General features: G+C 36.1%; 1 protein-coding gene across 2 annotated transcripts; it reads right to left on the minus strand.

Moving 5' to 3' along the window:
• Positions 1-205: 205 nt before the first annotated feature.
• SNX16 (sorting nexin 16) lies at positions 206-20801 on the minus strand. Of its 2 annotated transcripts, XM_085053108.1 has the most exons (7): positions 20430-20801; positions 16176-16262; positions 14016-14164; positions 9315-9384; positions 4978-5114; positions 1980-2096; positions 206-1717 (listed from the first exon to the last, which is right to left on the minus strand). In XM_085053108.1, the coding sequence occupies exons 1-7, from the start codon at positions 20799-20801 to the stop codon at positions 1612-1614; spliced, it is 1038 nt and encodes a 345-aa protein (XP_084909234.1). In that variant the 3' UTR covers positions 206-1611. The 2 variants fall into 2 exon arrangements, with proteins under 2 accessions (XP_084909234.1, XP_084909235.1); XM_085053109.1 differs by lacking the exon at positions 1980-2096.
• Between the last annotated feature and the right edge of the window lie 1691 nt (positions 20802-22492).

Raw genomic sequence — 22492 nt, forward strand, 5'->3', positions numbered from 1 at the left:
AAGTAAGGTTTCTGGTGTCACAGCAGTCGCATTCATTTTGATGCGGACAATTTTTGGTTCAAAGAGGACTCAGACCAAAATCTGAATGAAAATGCAGGAAATCAGTGAGGGAAGAAATATCTCATTCTAGCAGTATTTTATCCTTCTACCATACAAAGCATTAAATGTTTGGTTATTTCTACAATGTGAAAAAAGAAGACAGGTGTTTTGTCCATAGTTTTATTTCACCAGGAAGGTTTATACAGTTCTGCATAAAGGTCATTGTATGCACAGCCTGAAGTACAAAGCTCCCTTTGAAAACTCCAGCACAAAGACACTGCATATTGACAACATTAAACAACAATGTGGGTGGTATAGGGCAAAAAAAAATTTAAAACAAAACAGCATTCTTCCTATTGAAAAAGCATAATAAAACAAGGCACTTTCAGTAAATAAGTAAAGAACAGAAACATGCTGTATCAAAGATTCCACAGAACTGACCCAGAGCACTGTAACAAAATTCTGCAGTAATGAACAAGTAAAATACAAAAAGGCACTACATAATCCTCTCCCTGCAACTCCCATTTCTCAACCAATTAGCCAACTGAACTTGGCACAATGGAGTCTTAATTATAAAGTGCATCTCCTGTCTTAATACATTTTGAAAAATAGGCTATACAACATAGGTACCAACATCCCCATGTGTACAATATATTGAAACAAAAATACACTGCAACTAGATTCAATCTAGTTATGAACTGTGCAGGAAAAAATATGGCTTCTCTACAAGTCTTTCAATAACCTCCATATAATCTGGAATATTTTTAAACAAACATGAATGCATTAGCAAGGTGGTAAGAGGTAGTGTTCTGAGTAAAAGGCAAACTTACAGGTTTTATTATTACATGGGTATATAACAAAGGTATCCCAGATTTTCAAAGCAGCATTACTGAACAAAAAGTATTACAGCATGCTATCTTGGGATGAAAATACACAGTGTTTTGGGGGTCTCAGATTAGTTCCTTCAGCAAAATTGACCATTTTACAATGTCCAACTATGATCCCATTTTGTAAGTACTTTTCTCTTGGTACTGGAAGTTTTCCTATTGCATTGCATTAAAATTTCCAGAGAAACTTTCTTCAGCTTTAGAATTTTAAACCAATACATTCTCCATTCTCAAACACAGTCAAGTCCATTTTTACTTCAGCAAGCATTATTTTATGGCTATAAGAATACGAACACAGAAATACCAAACAGATGAACACATCAAATGTGTCACAACAGTGGCAATATATGACATACAAGTTAGATGTGTTCTGCGATTTAAATGTGAAACTTCTGTCATTCTGCTAAGAAAGTCAGCCAAATTGTCTATGTACACTATCTAAACTTTAGCTGATTTTAGCCCTTATTAAACTTCAATATATTAAATATATAAAGGCTAGATAAAAACTGAAATCAAAGCAGCACTGGGTATATTTCTTACATTAATAATTTGTAAGGATTTATGTAAACATTCAATATGTGCATTCTTGCTCTTAGCTGTCAATTCTTCACAGCTGCTCCATGCTCCAACCCACAGATACATCCCAAACATGAACCTTTCCCAGGTAACAGCAGCTGCTGCTCAGCTATTCTTCATCCGCAGTATAGGCTACTTCAGCAACCTCAATTTCTGGGACAGAATTTCCAGCCAAAGAGCCACTCCAGCATGGCTCATGGTTCTCTTTGTCTGAGCTGCAACGACAGATCAATAAGTGGAAACTGGTATGATTTTCTATAGCCGTTTTATGCAGACAATTCACAAAACATTTACAAAGCTTTTTCAACTTATAATTTATTCCAGATCTAAAATGATCTATCCTGAGGGCCTTTAGGCAGCAGAGAGGTGCAGTAAAAATGCTGTATTTCTCAGCTGTGCAGAATTTATGCAAGACCAAGCATTTCAAAAAACATACTTTAAAAATAACTAAAATATAAGTAAAATAATAGTATTTACCAGCTGTCCTCACCCAGGGTACCCTGGTCTGCTTCTACTGCAGAAGACTCCACCTCACCACTGCACTCACTTTCTTCTCCTGACATTTGACGAGTCATTTTTCCTAAAGATAAATCCCTACAACAGATAAGAACAGAGTACCACCACTCCATACAGCAAATATTTTGTCACTGAAGAACTGTTTCATTTTAACCTTCGCAGTTTGTGCAAAAAGATTGAAAGTAACCTTTCAATCTCACTCCTGCATGCCTCATTTCTTTCATTAGCACAGAGATGGGAGGGCTTGCACTGGGTGGCTATTTAAACAGTTTGCTCCAGGTGTGTATTCCTTAACGAAATTCAGTCCTCTACAACTCTGGGCCACCAAGATGATTAGAGGGATGGAGCACCTCTCCTATGAGGAAAGGCTCAGAGAACTGGGATTGCTCAGCCTAGAAAAGAGAAGGCTTTGGGGCGACCTAATTGTGGCCATCTAGTACCTGAAGGGAACCTGAAAGAAAGATGCAGAGACTTTTTAGAAGAGCCTGTAGTGACAGGACTATACCCCCACCCAAGGGGGAATGGCTTCAAACTGGAAGAGGGTAGGTTTAGATTGGATATTAGGAAAATAATGTTTATTGTCATGGTGCTGAGGCACTGGAACAGGCTGCCCAGACAAGTTGTGGATGCCCCATGCCTGGAAGCGTTCAAGGCCAGGATGGATGGAGCTCTGAGCAACCTGGTCTATTGGAAGGTGTCCTTGTTCATGGCAGGGGCTTTGGAATTAGATGATCTTTAAGGTCCCTTCCAAGCCAGGCCCTTTTATCATTTTCTGGTTGCACGACAATTTAGTAGCTTTAAAAAATTCAAGTCCCAGAGGACTGTGTATGACTTCAGGTAAAAAATTACAATCAGACTAAGCCACACACATCTTGCCCAAACAGCAGAAGGATTATAACCAAAACATAGTCAGAAGGAAGACAGGCAGGATGACAAATAGATTTCTTCAATAGTTTCTCAAGTTTTCCACTGCAACTTTAAAAAATGACACACTAAGTTTCAGAGCAATAAATTTTCCCATTAGTGATATTTTTTTTTTCTTAATGGGAACACAAGAAAATGGTCCAACTAGTTTGACTACAAATGGGAATATGGTCATATAGATTGACCAAAGAAATCCATTTTTCCAAACCATTTCTCTATGTGGACAACATACACCAATTTGGCATTGAAAAAAAAGCCTGTGATCCATTTTGTGTTTAAAGGGATACTACTATACTTTCTCTTTTAAAATTGCTCTAATTTCTGTTTCTATTGTTTTGTTTTAATGCATGCATTTTAGGTAAAGTTTTAGCAGTATTCTGTAACATGACTACTGGCCTATGTTTGAGACAAATCTAGCAACATGTAAAGGCCTACAGGTCTCATGACTTGTCTAACTGTCCCCTCCTACCTCACATACACTGTAAGAACCTTGCCTTTAGAGTGTGTAGATGCTTAATTCTTGTTAGTTCATCAGATAAAAATTCTACTTCAACAAAGCCAAAGACAGACATTTCCTTTGGGTTAATTTCCCATCAGACAACCTTAAGTTCTTAAACAAGATCACAAGTGTACTTGATAATTTTTACAACTAAAAGTCACAGAAGTTATTTTCCATCAAGACTTCAGACACTACTTGGCTGACTTTCAATAATTTTGTATGCCTGGGAAACTAGCAGTTTGTTTGTGTATTTAAAAAACATTACCTATCTTCAGGGAAAACCCTAAAAAATAAAATCCCTTTTGCTATTTCCCACCTTTTTATTTTTAGTCACGCAGAATTTCCTATCATGATGTTTTAGCCAAATGCAAGTTCTTTAACTTTTACTATTTCACTATTTGAGCCAGCAGCATAACTTTCTCATCAAACAGGGAAAGCATCTTTCAAATGTAATTTTACTTGCCTTCAGGATTAAGCAACAAACTGAGTATGTTTTCTGATTTTCTGGTATTCTGATCAGAATTTTCAGTCACCCACAATAATTCCATTTAAATCCTTTTTCAAAGGTACTTCACTTGAACCTTGTAAGGTGCAATTTGTTAGTCAACCTGGATATGCTGGACTCAGCAAACCAAGCAGTATTAAAATAAAATTTATTTAGAAAAAGAAAATTCATCACTGCTCCTGGTCATACACACACACAGAAAGGGGATGTTTTTTCATCTGAACTCGTATGAGGAAGAAATTCTCTACTGTAAGGGTGGGAGGCACTGCCAGAGAAGTTGTGGATGCCCCATCCCTGGAAGTGTTCAAGGCCACATTGGACAGGGCCTTGAGCTACTGGGTCTAGTGGGAAATGGATGATCTTTACAGTTCCTTCCAACCTAAATAATTCTGTGAAGCTCTAATGGGACCATAGGAATTTACTCTTTTGCTAAGAAAATGCTGCAATACTGACTCAGCAGCTTTAATGGGATACTGGATAGCACAACATCAATTCCTCAGCTCCTGCTACAAAATGCAGCAGATAGGCACAATTTTCTCCCTTGGGTTTAAATGGACAAAATCTCCCATGCTATTTAAATGGTACCTGCAGCATCTCATTCCAAGCAATTCAGAACAAAGTTAAAGACATTATTACAGACATATAATTGCTTGATCACTATGCTCTGTCAAAGCTTTGAGTACAGACAGATTTTTATAACTCAAAGCAATTTTTCCCCTCATCTCTAGCAGGGCATTTCCCATTTTCAACATTTCAAAAGCAGAACAGAATCTAGCTCTATCTTCACAGACTTAAAGGATTAGGAAACAATCACAGTTACTTTAGAGGGAGAAGACAGGACAAGTTTCTCAGTCATTTGTACTAAATCGGTTTAAGCCAGCATATGAGAAAGAGCTTACTGAAAATATTGCATTGTATGTGGTTATGTAGGAAAAATGGTTTCCAAGATACAGCTAAAGGTGGTGCCTGTGACTAGACAGAAAATGATTTCATGAAGAAAAACTCTTAAAACCCATACGATTTCTACATACCTAATTCTTCTTTCAACAGCATCTATATGAAGTTGCTTTTCAGTTAATAATTTCTTCAGTGATTCAACCTCCCTTTGTTTTTCAAGCAGTTCTTTTTGTAGGCGGTAATTTGTTTCCTCCAGAGTTTCACAGAAAGCCTGAAAGACAAATTAAGGACTATCTTCAATTTAACTTCAGTGAACTGCCTTTATTGGTTTTTCTCTTGGAAATAACCTGTAACAAGTGTTGTAGCTGCTTTTCTTCAGACTGATTACTTTAAACAACTATGTAAATTTTAAATAAAATTCTGATCTTAATAAAATAATGCTGCTTTACTTTGAATTTATTACTCTAAACCGCAATACAAATACTTTAATCACATCATTTATCCCACAAGAAGAAAGACTTTAGAAAAGTAGTCCCTGATTTTGAACCTTTTTGCCTATATGGAACATAAACTTAATTCCCTGCTCCCTTTTCTCCTCATAAAGTTTTGCTTCCACATGACTTGAAAGTCAATTCAAAATATCTAATTATTCCCAGAAGGCGAAAAATATTTGGATTAAGTACAGGTTTCTTCTTTACCCAGGATAAAGGCAAAGCTGTACAGTTCTGTACCAAACACCTGCTACAAATATAAAATCATGACAATCGGAAGACCAGAACAAAAATATTTTGAAAAAGTTTAATGGGATGCTGTGAACACTAACTACTCAGCCATGACAAATATGCTGTGCTCCTCTGCTGAGCAGGACATATATGTATCTCACAGCCTGATGGATGTGACAGTGAGCAATCCCAAAATCTAACGCAAAGAGCTTGTGTCTAATGCAACATCCACTGAAGGCAGGAAGTGACAGAAGCGTTGGCACAGAGCCTGCTCATCTATTACTGGAAAGCACAAGTCTTCCAATAGCAATGTGCAATTTGATTTAATAATTTACATGTTCTCTATAAATAAGCACCCCATGTGGAAGGCTTTCTTGGCTTAATATTACCTGCAACTAACCACTAACTCAGAGCCCATTGAACATTTTATATGAGCTCAGTTAAGAACAATGCTGTTAAGACACTGTCTTCCTAAAGTTTTAAAACAGGCTACAAACATCAAGAATATATTATCCTTTGTTTTAATTGAAGCAGGCTCTTTATCTTCAAAATGTTAAGTTTTCTTGTAATTATACAATATAAACAAAGGAGGAGTTTTCAATTCAAAACCCCTATTTTTTCTAACAGAATTTTAATTTATTTTATTGACTCAGATAGCATATTTATCTTTGTTGACAGGCACTTGAAGACCAGTCATGAATTACACCATAACTTTATTCGTGTCTACTAAAGCCAAGAGCACGTATCATGCAATTCACTCTTCACACAGCATTTGAAGTGATTGCTTTAGCTATCACTCTAGTTAAACAGCCATTCAGTGTTACCCAAGCTAGTCAAGTAAATTTTACTGTGCTTTGAAAATACATTCAAGGTTGCTAGCACCCTAACTGAAAATTGGACATTATTTCCTTAAGAATATAATTAAGTTTATTATCTCTACCTTTAGATGTATGCACATTTAAGTTTCCCTGTACGTAAAATAGATAAAAACATTGCACAGGTGTTGAAAACTTTCATTGTTCTGAATGAGAACTGAATAAAGCCTTTTGGAAAAACTCATCTCTAGCTGCAATCTGGGTATGAGCTGCCCAAGGAAATGTAGTCACTGTTCACAACTGAGTAAGAAAACATTGATATATTCTGAAGGATGCTGTAATAGCAGAAAAGTGAACCAAAACTGAGAAAGGGAATAGTGTGTAATGAGTTATCTGGTTCCTTATACAGATGGACACCTGGAGGCTGGAACAGTTTTAATTCCCAGGCTGGACTAATTTTCCCTGTAATTCTGAAAGAAAAAAAACAGAAGACAGCTTTGCTTCCTTCTTCAGTGGATCACGAAACACAGATGGCTGGGAAAAGATCTGTGGAAATTACCACCAAGGATATGACAGAAAAAAAAAATAGTGAATATCTTGTCTACTTTTCTCTAGATTTCTCTAAGACCTAACCAGATTCTAATGAAGCAGGTACCTGTATCCCTCCCCAAAAGATAAATATGTTTTGGCAAGTTCTTGCACTAACAGGATAAGCATAAACCAAACAGGAGATATAAATATTTTCCATTATCAGGAGAAGAGTAGTAGAAGATTATTTCCGAATGCTTTGGGATGACAATAGAAAGGCAAAAGAGAAGTAAGTTTTGAGACACCTTTAAAACTGAACTCCAGGAATCAGTATGTGAACTTTAGTGCTTTTCCTATATAAGGCCGTTCAGGGAAAAAAAAAAGCATCTAACAGCAAGGGATGCATACAGATGCTTTCAGTATGTGGGAGCTCAGGCTCCTAATAACCAGAAGCAGGACAAAAAGCATGACCACAACCATGGATTTCAGATTGAGCAGACTTCAATCTCTTCAGAAACCTGCTTGGAAGAAAGAATCCACGGGAAACCACCTTGGAGGAAAGAGCAGTCCAGGAGAACTAGAGTATCTTTAAGGATCACCACCTGCAGGGTCAGTAAATACAGCTCAACAAGCAGAAAGTCAAGCAAAGGCTACAGGAGGCCTGTGTGGATGAGCAAGAATCTCCTAAATGAGCTCAAACACAAAAAGCAATTGTACTAGGAGTGGAAGCATGGAGAGGTGACCCAGAAGGAATGTAAGGTTGCTTTCTAATCTTACAGGGACAGGATTATGAAAGTGAAGGACAACCTGGAGTTGAATCTGGAAAGGCATGTGAAAAGAAACAAGAAAGGGTTCTACAGGTACATAATTAACAAAGGGAGATGGGAAACCATGGACTTGTCTTGATTGGCAAGACCAGCCTTGAGTAATTCCTTCCCTGCAACCAGAAGCAAGGGCAAGAAAAACTCACCTGCAGTGGAGGAAGACTAGATCAGGGAGCACTAAACAAACTGGACACACTAAAGTCCAGGGGATCTGAGAGGCTGCACCTTTATACTGTGATGGTGACCAACCACTGGAGCAGGCTGGACAGAGAGGCTGTGAAGGCTCCTCTGTAGAATATTAAAAACTTGACTGGACATGGTCCTGGGCAAAACCTGCAGTAACTGACCTTACTTGAGCCAGGAGGGCTGGATTAGATGATCTCAAGAAGTCCCTTTCAACCTCAATCACTCTGCAGTAAGGTAGGGTTCTGGTATAAAAACCAGAATTTTGTGACAGCTGTCTCAACAACTTCACAGAAATGGGTAATAGCTAAAACTACAACAGCACAGCTATTTTAATGGTTCGATTAAATTCCAGTGGAAGAATTACAGAGATTTCACCACAGCATGCACGACTGAAATTTCAATGAAGAAGGCACATAATTTTTTTAAATTATCTGAATAATTACAGTAATTTTAAAATATTTTCATCAGCTAAATAGCAATGATGAAAAGTGATTGTACAGAAATCAAATATGATCATGTGACACAAAAAATTAATCAAATCTTTCACGTGCACATAGTAATGCAACAAAACCCAAGGCACTCCTACACACATGCAAAACAAACTGGTAAATATAAATTTAATTGAAGTAGCATCATTTATGATTCATAATTTCTGCAAGACTAACAATGTATATACTATTCTCAAACAGTTATTTTATAAAACAAGAAAGATCACGTGCTCTAGACAGACCTGATACAGCTCTGCATGCCAGTGAAACTTACTTCTAATAAAATAGGCTGCAGCACACAGTATTACCTGTTGAGTGTGCTCATATGCATGTTGAAAGGCTGCTTGTTTACAACACTACTTGACACTGCTTAGTATTCGGCAAGAACACTCTTTTTGGCGGTGAGAATTAATCCTTTAATTACATTCATTACATGAGAAGACATCCCTTCTCATGACAGAGGTGTTGGATGTAGATTATCTTTAAGGCTCCTTCCAACCCACACCATTCTATGATTCTGTGATTTTATAGCATGAAACATTTCCCTACAATACCTGGAGTCTAAGGTATAAACATTGTAACAATGTGTTGAACATAAATTTATTAAATCTCTCCTTACATTCAGTAGTTGCCTTATATAAGTAGTTGCATTAAAAAATAAACTTCATCCATGGCTCATAAAGGACAAAAACGAAGATACATTTTGGGACAGGGGTAAAGTACAGCAATCAAAGACTATCAATGTGCAGCCATTATCAGACTATGCCTGTTCTAGAAACACATCCTTTAGTGATTTTTGTGAAAGAACTGAAACAGAAGGGTTTAATTCCATATCATTACACAGATCTTACAATGTTCTAGCAACAACTGCCTTTTGCATTGTTTCTATCCTACTATTTGGCACTTACCCTGCTCTCTTCTAGACTGTCAAAAGGACCCGGAGGATCATCCAGACAAAGAAATTCTCTCACTGCAAGGCTTTATCAAATAAAGGAGAGTGAATTACTTGAAGTACAAAACCAGCAACAACAATTAAAAATGATCACAAAATGGAGGGATTTGTTTAAGTGACAGAAAGATTTACATCCTCAAATTTACTCCCTAGTATTCAAAACACTGTTAACAAACTATTAAGTCTCAGTTGTATTTGTTGACCAGGGACAATATTTAAAATGCAACTTACAAAGATGAGTAAGCAATTTCAGAACATGATTTTTCGTTACTTTTAAAAAATTTCATAGAATTTGTCACTACATGACAGCTGGCAATTCACTTTGGTATTGAAGGGGTTTGAAAAATTCTCCTGGAGAAAAATAAGTACTATAAGACGGATCAAAAAGTATGCTGTTAAAATCCATATGCATATCCCATCAGATAATATCAGGGGATTTAAGCATGAGCAGTGAAACATGTTCACCTGTCTCCATTTTGCTAAGATCATAATCAATTGACATATACACAGTATATAATTTTTATATATACAGTATAAATTTTTATATAAATTATAAGTTATAAACTAATAGGAGACAAGTTAATGTGCCCTGGATATACTAGATAGCCCTCTCTAAACATATATTTCAAACTAATGCATTCCACTTAAAATTATGTACACAGTTGCCATCCCCCTCTGTGTGCTGTTTTGGAAAGAGCAGAAGGAGGAAGTAGGTGAAATGCTGTGGTTTACTACACAGTATTTCAAGCATCTGGCTCATTCTACCTTCCAAATTTAGAATACTTTTCACAGAACTCCTAAACATCTCCAAACACATCCCTTCAGCCACCTTTTTAAGACTTTCCCACTCAGTTGTATTCATTCCTCAAATAACCTCAAACCAGAACACAGTAGTCACAATTAATTAGAAAGTAGTAACTTAGAAGCAATGCTGTGCTTGCACTCACTGCTATAAATCTTTAAATCACCTCCTACTGCTATGAATGCACAAAAGTGAAAACTGTTAATCCAAATTTTATTACCTGTCTTTTCCTCCCACCTAGGTCCCATGGAAAGTTGAGGGCAAAAAGCAGCAATTTTCTGCCTTCCACTCATTCTCCACATTTGAAGTATTCACAAAGTACAAACAGAAAAATGGAAACTTTCACCCAACTACCATTCTAATCAACCAGCTTCAGGTTTGGCAAGCAAAATGAGGAGAAATTTCTTCAAACACACTAATAATTTATTATACCATCACTTTTAGTTTTGAAAAGACTAAAGAATTTTTATCTAAAATACATGGAACATTTACTTTGTTGTTTGTTTACCTAAAATATGCATGTGATGGCATGAACATTCATTTGCAGCCTAGCTTTGCTCTGGCAGTCTGCTCTGACCCTGCTCCTCCTCCATGTGTTACACCTCCTCCTTTCATTTAACAAATTGAAGATTCTGCCTTAAAAGCACCCCAGAGATCTCTTCTATCCTGTGACAGAGATTGCTGCACACGTGTTCTGGCTGACATCCTCTGCAGGGAGGAGCAGTGCCAGCATTAGAGAGGGCAGCAAGGGGCAGTGAGGCACATGGGATCCCTGACTCCAAGTTGGCCGAGTTCCTCCCTTCCAAGCTTCTTATACAGGGTGGAGACATTACAGCTCTGTCATCTATATAAAGCCAGATGATGCTTCTGTTTAGCAGGCTAAACTTCTTTCTCCCACTTCACAAGTTACATGAAATTTTCTCAAACATATTTAACTCTGTGGGTGGATTTCAATTTGATCTTTCACTGAATCTTCAATACAATGTGAAACATGGGAAGTCCATAAAACCCAAACACTAAATTTAGCCACCTGCATACCATCCTCCGTTTTATCTTTAAAATATTTAGTGAATCTAGTTTTATTAAAAAATAGGTCTACCAAATGAGGTTTCCTACCCCTGAAGGGTGAATTTCCCACTGTCAATACAGTACATAAAGCATAAAGAGAAATAAAACAGATTTCTCTACATAGAGAAAAGGCTTCTTTGGTTTTGGTCTGACCCAAGCAGTTTGATTTATTTGGAAAACTGTAGAAGTAAATGATGACCTTTAAAGGAGAAAGTAGGGTCAAATGTTCACCACTGCTCATGTGAGGTGCAAGTATTATTTTCCATTAATAGTGAATTTACTCTCTTATAAGTGGGTAAAAATATTAGATGCATCAAATCTCCCTCTACAGAGAATTTGTTCTAATCACTTCCTGAGGAATGCTGACCTTTCATAGATCCAAATACTAGAACATCATCAACAGGTTATAAAGTTTGTTAAATTTAATCTTCACGCAGAGCCCTACATGGACAAGATCAGAATTCTCAAGACCACATTTCAGTTAACCATCTTTTCATTAGAAAAAATATGAACTGATTCCACAAGCATTTTGTTTTAATTCCTTTTTCTATCTGATAAGCAATGCAGTCTAAAAGTTATGGTGTGGGATTTTTTGGCCTTAGATTATGACAAACACTGTTTTGTCCTACATGGTCCATCACTAAGGCACAAACAAGCCAGCTGAAATGCTGAACTAGCTGCAACAATATGAAGCATCAAGACTTTAGAGCTATTTAAGCAAGTCCATTCCACTCACTAGTGCGCCTCCAGCAGCACAACAAAAGCTACATTTAGGAAATATTAGAGACTGATTCCTTTTCTTTTTGGCACACCTTTTATTGTGTAATTTAATTATCAGGAAGTTTTTAAACTTCTCAGCTGTATAAGTCACCCATTTAATCATATTTAATAGCCACTGACACAGAAACTCACACGTTGAGCCCAGTTTCTTTTTGAAAGCATTTAAGTTTTGTCTCTGACATCTCACAACAAAGCTTTGCCACTCAGCATGACATACTGCAGGATGACTGTGAATCATCAAAATATTAACATTCTTTACTCACCTTCCCTATCCCCTTTGATGATTTCATACACCCTGTTTAGCCAGCTCTTACCCAAGACAGACAAAAGAGAGCTCTTCTTGCAGGGAAGTTTTTCTGTACCTTCATCTGTTCTTGCTTGCTTTCTCTGTACCTCTAGCAGACACCTCCCTTGAAACTCAGTGTTGTCTTCTAGTACTGAACTACATGCAAGTACAATTCAGATTTCCAGAGCAGTAACTTTTTCCCCATTTTTAAGTTTTCTAAAAATTTTAACGACACATTTTACTACTGCTGAGTACTGAACTGATTCAGAAAACTACTACTATCAATACCAATAGTTATTTTCCAGGCTGCAAAAAACAGTTGAGTTTACAAATCTGTATGGGTGTACTTCCCGTCATTTTGTACTTCAAGACATGAAAATTGATGCTAGGAGCTCAGTGCCTCAGGATCCTTCTATAAATGTTCATGATCTCATCGTTCATTCCATTTCCAGATGATTTCAAGATGTTCTGAACATTGGTGTCCATAACTGTCATCTAACATTCCATAGGTAATACCCCTAAATTTCCATCAATCCTTTTCCCTTGCCTTTTAAGCATTTTTATGAGCCTTGTCATAACTACTTGTTTATTAGATTTCCCTCTACAGGAGACACTATTGCTTTTTCAAGTATCATTTTTATTTACCTGCTTACCACTTTGGGTTTTTTTGCTACAAGCAGTACCAAAGTCAGACTGATGTACAAATCCCAATTTTCCAGGCTCAGCAGTTGAATGCCTTATAAAAACATGGCAAATATAGTAATAGCCCTTCTACTAAAAAGTAAAGTAGGTATGAACATTATAATGTCTCATGGTCTCACACCACAGCTCGGCAATTTTACAATTTAGTTCCTTTAAAAGTCTTGAGGGAATGAAGTTTGCTTTAGAAAAATTCTTTCTCTTTGTTTTGAAGTTTCAGATGATGACAGGTCCTCAGACTCATTTTTCAAAGAATCTCTAGTACAGCAACCTTAACTTTTTTATTTCTGGTGATGGAAAAGGTTTTTAAAACTAACTCGCTTGAGTCTAGCAAGTTGCTTACTTAAATTCTCTTCTGGTCTATAATAAAATTATTTTACAGTTTATTTGTCAAAATGATGTTCTATTAATTTTCTGCTTTGGAAAAGTCTCCCATGTTGTATGAAAAAAGATACTGTCCTAAGAGATTTTTGCACTTTGCTGCTTAAACACATTGTTTTTTACACTATTAAGACCTTCTTGATTTGTAGTTTACATTTATTTATGTACAGCAATCTATTAAGGTACTTCTATTACTATCATGTAATGTCATGTCAATTAAAAACCTATAGTTTAAAACACAGTTTAATAACTAATTGCATAATAGTGTAGGTACTTTCCATTAAGAAAACCTAACTTTTAATCCTAGTTGAAAATAACAATATATCAATTCCGCATTAAGCACAGGGAAGTAATGTTTTAGGAGTAAACTTGGGATTATTCTAACATTTTAAACATTACAGCTTTTAGTTAACCATGTACAATTCAAAATACTGCAATTCCTCTTTTTTGTTTATATTAAGATGGAACTAATTTAAAAGGACACTGAATAACTCACATAATGACCAAATGCACAACATGAAAGTTACTGAAATCCCTCACTATATTGTCCAAAGAAACACTGCTGGAGTATAGGAGTTTTATAAGAGGAGTATGGACAGAAAAAAAGCCACAAATGCACAAGCAAAGTTTAATTCACATACCAGTTAGCAATGTCTTTGTGAGCTACTAGGTTCTGGAGGAATGCCTGCAGTCCCAACTGTCGATCTTCCAAGAAGTCAGGATTGTAATTATCCTTGAACCAGCGCTTTGGTGGAAGGGCCAGCCGAAAGCCTGGGAACATATCTTTTAGCTGAAATTTCAATCAAAGACAAAAAAAAATTAAAAATTCAAGAAAAATACTGATTTTGTCACAGGCACTGACTTTACTCAGATTTTTGAGATATTTCTGACTTCTGATAAGTTCAAGCACAAGACAAGTTGTCAACCATAAGTACAATCCAAACTACAGTTTAAATTGTGAACACAGTTCTGTCACTTGCTGTGCTGCCTTATGCCATAAAATACTTTGTATTTTTCTTCAAATTTACCACATAAAAATAGGAATGAAAACTTTTCCTTTGTTATTTAATGTCTGAGCCTGCTATTTAAAGCCTTTGAATCTAATTTATAGAATGGTTTATTGTCAAAGCCTTGCTCTTTATTTCTGAATTATTTAGGTATATGTTTTCCTCTCACTGAATTTCATCTTGGTATTAGACTATTCTTTATATCTATAAGTTTAACTTTGGTATCCAAAGTTCCTTAATCTCTTTCCAAATTACCATTAATACCATATATATATATAGACATATATATAAATATAAAAGTATCCGCTATGTTCCATAACCCCTCTTAAATTGATAAAATACTGAATAGAACAGAACCCAGAGAATACAAGGAAATGAATTCCTATTAGTTGTACAGAAGACTGCATATAACCATTGCTGGGAAAGCTTTTCAACCATGCAGATTTCTGCTCAATGGTACTTTTACTTGTCTGGTCACACAGATCATGTAATTTAATTCTAAGGAGAGGGTACACCTACCCACAGATTACTTCCTTGTGTGGATGAAGAGTGTGAGAGCAAGCTGCTGTCAGCAGACTAATTTTCAACAGAACACTCCTGGGGCATTCTTTCTTGAGCACTCAGACACAGCAAGAAAAACCGTGGGTCAGACAACTTATTCTAGCCGAGATTGCTTGCTTGGATCCAGCACCTTTCCTACGTGTCTCCCTCCTACATCACCATGTGACACATTACACATGTCACACAAGTCACAATCTTGGGGAGAAATACTAAACTTCTCAGTTCTCAAGACTGGGCATTTCATTACATGTTCAAACTATTACTATGTTACTGTTCTCTAATTCACTAATATTTCCTGAATGGTGGTATGTTTAAGCTCCTAGAGCTGTCATTGCTTATAAAAAATGTAATATCTTACAGACCAAAGAGTAAATGGTTTAGGTGCACACTGAAAGATGAAAAAGCTTCAGACAGTGACACAAATCAAAAAACAAAGATTTTTCTTTTAAACAGACATACTAATACCTAGAAATAATGCTAGAAGCCAAATATTTTATGGCAAAGGCTAAATACTTAACTTATAAAACTTTAATATTTATTCTAATACATATTTAGGCATTTTAATTTCTCAAACCACTGATAACCACAATAAAAGTCAATGGATGCAGAAAAGTGCAATTGTCAAGCACTATGTACCAATCATAAAAACTTGTGCTTTTCAGACAAGCATTTTTTCCTTTCAAGTGTTCTAAAAATATTAAGTTGTTGATGCAGAATTCCTATTTATCTGGTGTTTCTTCCATCTTTAAAGATCTAATATAGTATTTCACTATTAATTTTGAAGACACTGATAGAAGCTGAAGACTGACCGACACAAAAATAACTTTTTTATGTTCATGAAAATTCAGATTTATCAGGAACAAAAGCAGAACTAATTACACAGAAAAGGACTAAGTAATTACTGGATCATTCTTGCAAGAGAATACAAGCCCCTAATTCTATTTCCATTCAGGGGATAAATATTCAAGAGTTAATTTCCTTTACCACATAAACTAGGAATAAACAAAGTCTGAAGCACGCTAACAGCTTCAGATGAAAACGTTACATTTTCTTTACATCAGCTGTAGTTTTTTCATGTGTTGTTGAATAAAGCAGGAACCATATTTTTCCAGTCATTAATACAGTATGTGTTTTATATGCATTAAAACCAGAAAAAAAAGAAGCGACAAATAAAATAAGACATGAAATAAGTGAGGTAAGATAGCTGAGAATTTACCAGTGTGTAATTCCCACCTTGTCATTAAGCCTGGAGAAATCTGTGTACCGTCTGAAAACCACCCAGCTTTCCTCTGGACTTCTTTTTACCAGTATTTTGTATACCTGTGTGGAAAGACTGGAATATCAGAAAAACGTGCAAACCTTCACTCTGCATTGTCTGAAAGGCTGAAATGATCTTTTATTTCTTAATGAAAAAAACTTGTGGATAAAAAGAAATCTTAATTAGAGCAAAACAAACCCAAATAACAGTTATCAGAACAAGGAGTTTAAATTAATTTCAGAATTTAAGGAAGGAGTTTATATAATTCCTAAATACATATAACTATTTCTGTCTGTAAGAAAGCACTTATTGCCCACACCACAAGTCCTGGCTATCAAAAAAGTAAAGGAGGTTATGTTTTAGTGATCTACTTTAACCTTTGCTAAATTACAGTTTTATTCATTGATCCTTAAAGCCAATATGTTTTTAAGACGACTGCTAACAATCAGGTACTGAGTGCAATATTGTTTCAAAATGTCTCATCTGACTTGCTTCACAAGGAAAAATGGTACAGAATAAAATGACATCCTCCATCGGAGGCATTTGTCTTGAACATTAGGTTTTCTCTTTCCAGGCAAAATATGTCTTCACTAGAAAATTGCATCAGAATGATTATACCAGCACTGTATAACTGAAGTAATGGATTCTTTGAATCAGATTTAGCAAGAAAACAGCACCGCAGTACCATACTCCTATTTAAAAGTAAATGGACAAAGAAACAAAACAATGATAATGATGGTAATAATAATAATAATAATAATAATAATAATAATAATAATAAAATTTCTTGTTAGGAGGATTGATATTCCAATGTATCTAACAACACACAACTTCACCTAGAAAACATTAAACAGCGTCTAATGTCATAACCTTGCTTTCTCCAATGTAAGGAAAGAGAGGTTCTGCAATAGTACTGGGTTATTTTTCCCAGTCTGTATGTAAAAAATAAAATACAAGAATGAAAAAGATATTTTTAGAATCATAATGATAAACAATCCCTCACTTAACCAAATTCTACTTAAAACATATTGTAATATGTTACATAGAAAAGTCTATTCCACTATTTCATGCTGTCAGAGCAGGTTGTCTTAACTGATAAATGTATTTTTCTTGTTGCAGTCCCAACATGTGATAACCCCAGTGCTACCCAACTTCTGCACAGGTCTGAGACTGTTTCAAGCAATTTTATATTCCATAATATATTAAGTTGCAGATAGTTACAGAAACTGCAGATAACTATTGTGCAAATTAAAAGCAATTTTTCAGCAAGTACTTCTCTTATCTATGTTTTAAACACTATTTCACTTTAGAGAAGCATTTGTGGAAGTCATGGATTGTGACAGAGGAAAATGCTATTAGCTTCTAAAATTCAAGCTGCAGGACATGCTTAGAAAACTATCATTAAAATACAAATCTTCTGCCTTGCATTTTATGTATAAATGCCTATCCAAACATTTTACTACTTTCCTGCCACACTAAAAGTATAAGCAGTTTTATTTTCACAAATAAAATAAGGAAATAAACGTAAAATTGTGAAGACTCTTTGCTAGTACACAGTTAAACACAAAACAAGAAACTTTGGAGTATGTGTGTGAATTTACTTGATAATCAGTATTTTATTCTTTTATTCTACTGTAAGTTCTGCAAAAGCATTGTTCAAAAGAAAAACTGAATAATTTCAAGTAAACATTAGACAACTTAAAAATTGTTCCTCAATTACAGTGAACTTAACTGTAACAGGGAGTGAAATCAGCTTGTGACTACTGGCCTCAAAATTATAGTGAACCTGAAACAAACATGTTTGGTTTTCCTGTCAAAGTTTAAAAAAATGTGGTTGGGTGTTTTTTGGTTTTTCTTTGAGGTTTGCAATTAATGAATAAGAACTAGAATACTACAAAACGAACTCTCAGTTCCTTTATACAAGATCTGGGGTAAAACCGATATATTAGTTCAACAAATACACTTAATTCCACCCATTCATTAATTGCTTTATTCCATAAAGAAAAAGTAATCAAGGAAAATACACCTACATGTGGTAATATTCTTTGGCTGATTCAGCATCTCATTATCATTTCTACTTGGCTTTAAAAAAAAGACAGAAAAAAGGATGAAAAAAATAAAAAGAAAAAAGTGCTACTTAAATATTCAAGGACTGCTGATTCACTTAAAACCAAACGTTTACGAGGAGATGTTTTTCAGCCTAGGTTTTCTCTCCCATAAGCTTCAGCAACCATGTACTCCAACATGCACTAACACCTAACTCCTGAAGTTTGGATGTCATTCAGCTTTATCATATTCTTATTTTTGGGAACTCTGAGATGCTACAAACAATAAAAAAAGAATTCAGCAATTGAGTCTCCTCTTTTACAAGTGATTTTAATTTAATTTCCACTGTCTTCCATCTCATTGATTTAGCACTGCAGAAGCAACCCAAATTTCTAGGACTAATTACTTGCTGGCTTTAATGCACAACAGCAAACTGCATACACAGCATGCAACTGAAAACAAACAATTATGTGCTTTCAGAAACAAACACAGGAACAGAAGTGAAATAGGGAAGGGCAAAATGCATCCAAGCATTTTAACCAGGGAAGAGTGTTTCACTTGTACTGTGACCTGGCCTTCCACATAAAATAAGGAGACAAAGTTGTCATTGTTAATACAGTAGAACACCTTACAGGCACACTGGAATATGTCTTGGCAGTGTCTTCAAGAAAGACACAGAGGAGCTGGAACAAGCCCAGAGAAGTGCAACAAGCTGGTGAAAGGTCTAGAGGGTTAGTCATGTGAGCAGTGGCTGAAGAAGCTGGGTATATTTATCCTGGAGAAAAGGAGGCTCAGGAGAGACCTTATCACTCTACAACCTCCTGAAAGGAGGCTGTAGCCAGTGGAGGTCGGTCTTTTCTCCCAGGCAACCAACGAGACAAGAGGAAATGGCCTCAAGCTGTGCCAGGGGAGGTTCAGGTTGGACATCAGGAAGAATTCCTTCATAGAAAGTATTGTTAAACATTGCAATGAGCTGCCCAGGGAGGTGGTGGAGTCATGTCCCTGAAGGTGTTCAAGAAATGACTGGATGTGGCACTTAGTGCCATGGTCTGGTTGTCAAGGTAGTGATCAAAGGTTGGACTTGATCTTAGAGGTCTTTTCCAACCTAAATGATTCTGTGGTATTTTCAGACTAATCCTTGTCAATGTAACAGTATTGATTGTTGTTTAGTTTTGAAGGTTATTATTTAAAAGAAAATTTTTAATCTATCTGTTAAAAAAAATCTGCTCTTCTCTTATGCTATAATGCATAAAGATGTTAGGAACTGAAAATTTCAGGAAAAGACAGGGTATCATTCTCAAAAATTAAAAAGCAGCATTATTAACTTTTTGCAAAAAGCTTGATTTCATTTGTATTCTATAATAAAGATTCTGCACTTCTCTAATCTAAAAGAAAACAGGAAGAAAGAAAGGTTGTCTATTTCCTTCTCCTTACCTATTTCTGATTAATTTTGTTCATCTTAAGCAATATAATTAATAATCAGTAACAAACAGCTTCCAACAGTCCCACAAGCACTGCTGTATTTCTCAAAGAAATATTTCAACCACATCCACAAAAACAAATCTAGAAATGTATTGATATATTTATGGCATGCAAAAAAAGTGAATTGCCAGCTACAGTGCACTTTGAGAAAAATCAATACCAACCAGTTAGGCTGCTGTTCTGGCACAAGGTATGGCATAAGTGACTTCTCAACCTGCTTGCAGAACAGATTTCCCCTCACTAGAAACTGGGCAAGAAGTTGAAACCTACATGTTTGCACTTTAACAGAAATTTTTTAAGTTACTAATAACTGCAAAAGGCAAACATCAAGGTTTCTTATCATTCATTTTAAATAAAAGACTACATTTTATTTAAGAAGTTTAACTACACAGAACTTATACAAGTTTAATTTCACAAGGAATCGTAACTTTGCAAGGCATTCCTGACTTTTCCATCAGAAATTGATACATGAAGCAAAACAAATTCCTTCTTTTCCACATACACAATAACAGGAAAGACTGCTTTCTAGTCCCAGTTTCCCCACCTGTATAACAGGAATTATATTTTCCTGTCAGGCAGTACTTTGAACTAAACTGGTAAACATCTCTGAACTGCAGGATTAATTACTGAAAGACAATGCAAAGCACATTCAATTGTTATCTTGTCATTACAGGATCAACCATACTATGCCAAATACTTACAGTGAATTTTGCCCTTTCCTCCATCACCTCATAGCCCAGTATAGTAGGTGTGGACGGTCGATCTTCCCAGGTCCTGGAATCTGTATTTTGCTCTATTTCTTCTACAGGCTGAGTACAGTATTCTATGGATGTATCCAGACCTGTAAATTTAGTCCTAACAAGTGGACTGCTACACGCAGATGACGTGGAACCAATCTGGTCAGGCACGCTCATCTTTTTAAAACTATCAACTGTAGAGTCCTCCAGCTGTCCTTTTGAGGAGCTCGAACTCGTCGAGATGCTCCCAAAGGAGGAACTTCTTTGGTTTCTGTTTGTAAAGCTGGATGATGAACTTCCAATAGGAATAGGAACAGGAACATATGGTGTTGCCATCCTTCATGAAAAAAACCCTCAGATTTTGGTCCAGGAATTTAGGCTTCATTCGCTGTATAAACCATGTTTTCTCTTGTTTTCAGGAACAGTACCTGCAATTAAAGACAGAAAACACTGCTGTCATTTTTAAGTCAAAGCCACACTAACAGCTTTGGAAAAAAAATCTGTATTAGCTCTGAGATTGTACATAGCAATATTGATGGTAAAACATTTTCACAATGAAATTGGCTTCATATAAAATGGTGCTTTTAGGTTGTATCTCTACCATTTGAAAGACAGCTTTACAAGAGTTCTGTCTTTCACAGCTATTAAAATGGCAAAGAGGTAAAGCAAGATTACAAAGGAGAAAAATCCTTTTGTCTTTTATGACTTAAGTGTTGATTGGTTTTATCCAGAGAGACAGCAATTTTTGGGAATGTAAGAAGGAGTAATTTTAGGAAATGTTTAATCTAAACAGTACAAAAGGTTTTCTCAGAATTGTTTCTCTAAGACATCCACTGCAGACTATGTGAGCCAAACACACATGCAACAATATATATGACATGAATCAAAAGACATGACAGTAAACAACTTAGGTGAAAACATATTTGCATATTACACATTCACTGAAGTATAATGGATCTGTTTTCAATGCGCAGTATTTTTTCAAAACAACTCTGTTGTATATAATCCTGCAGATACTTGTCACAATGTTAAATGTGCACATTTTCTGGCGTCTGAATTGGAGCAATTAAGTTTTACAAGCAAGCACATCAAAAGCGGGGTTGTTACAGCAGGTAGTTTTCCATTCCAGCAGATTAAAATGGGAAAAAAAGGGTGTAGGGAAAAAAAATTAACAATTTACTATTTTTTTTCAACAAAACCATCTCAAATGAGTATTTTGCGTGCATGTGTGTACATTTCTGGAGAAAAGCAAAATAAAATTAAGACAGCAGTATCAAACTGCCAAAAAAGTACCATCTCATTTTAACCGAGTACCCAAAGAAGAGCTTTCACAAGATGTCAATTAAATGCCACCTCTTTGGATTAACAGGATTTGAGCCACGGTCCATTTCACCCAGGAATATACCAATCAACCAGGAGGCTGTAGGAAGCTGTGAAATGGGAAACTGCCAACCTGACTCACATCAGACAATCAATCATCTACTGCAGCAAAAAGCAAATGAGATTCCTAATTGCGAGGGTGAAGGGATGCTTTCACTCTCTTGCTCTAAATTAATCCTCAAGTACATGAATAAAGAATTAAACTTTAAATGAAACAGCATGGGCAAGACTGCAAAATGCTCCTGAACAAATTCCTTGAGAGAAGGAAAAAACAAACTTAGTCATTCTTTCAGCTACAACAGGAAATCTTCACACACACTTTGACAGGAATCTCAGGTAACTTGACCAGGAGAACAGTTTCAAACTGGCAGTGATTTTTCGGGAACATCTCTGCTTCACTGTGGAATGAGGCTGGACACTCAGCAGCACCTGAGGGAGCTAAAATGTCAGTATCATAAACCCCTGCTGACTCACTTTGCTGGTCAGGGACAGGATTTGGAGTATCCAGCAGCTTCTGTTGCAGCATAGTCCTGTGCTTGGTTGTGTGAGTGAAGCCACGTGTCAGGTATCTGACCTGCTTCAGCCTCACTTAGTGTCAGAGAAGCAAGTCACACCTGCCTCTGAGACAAGATGTTCTCCTGGAGCTA

The sequence above is a fragment of the Lichenostomus cassidix genome, chromosome 2, assembly GCF_008360975.1.
Source record: "Lichenostomus cassidix isolate B80296 chromosome 2, HeHo_3.0, whole genome shotgun sequence".
NCBI classification, from domain to species: Eukaryota; Metazoa; Chordata; class Aves; order Passeriformes; family Meliphagidae; genus Lichenostomus; species Lichenostomus cassidix.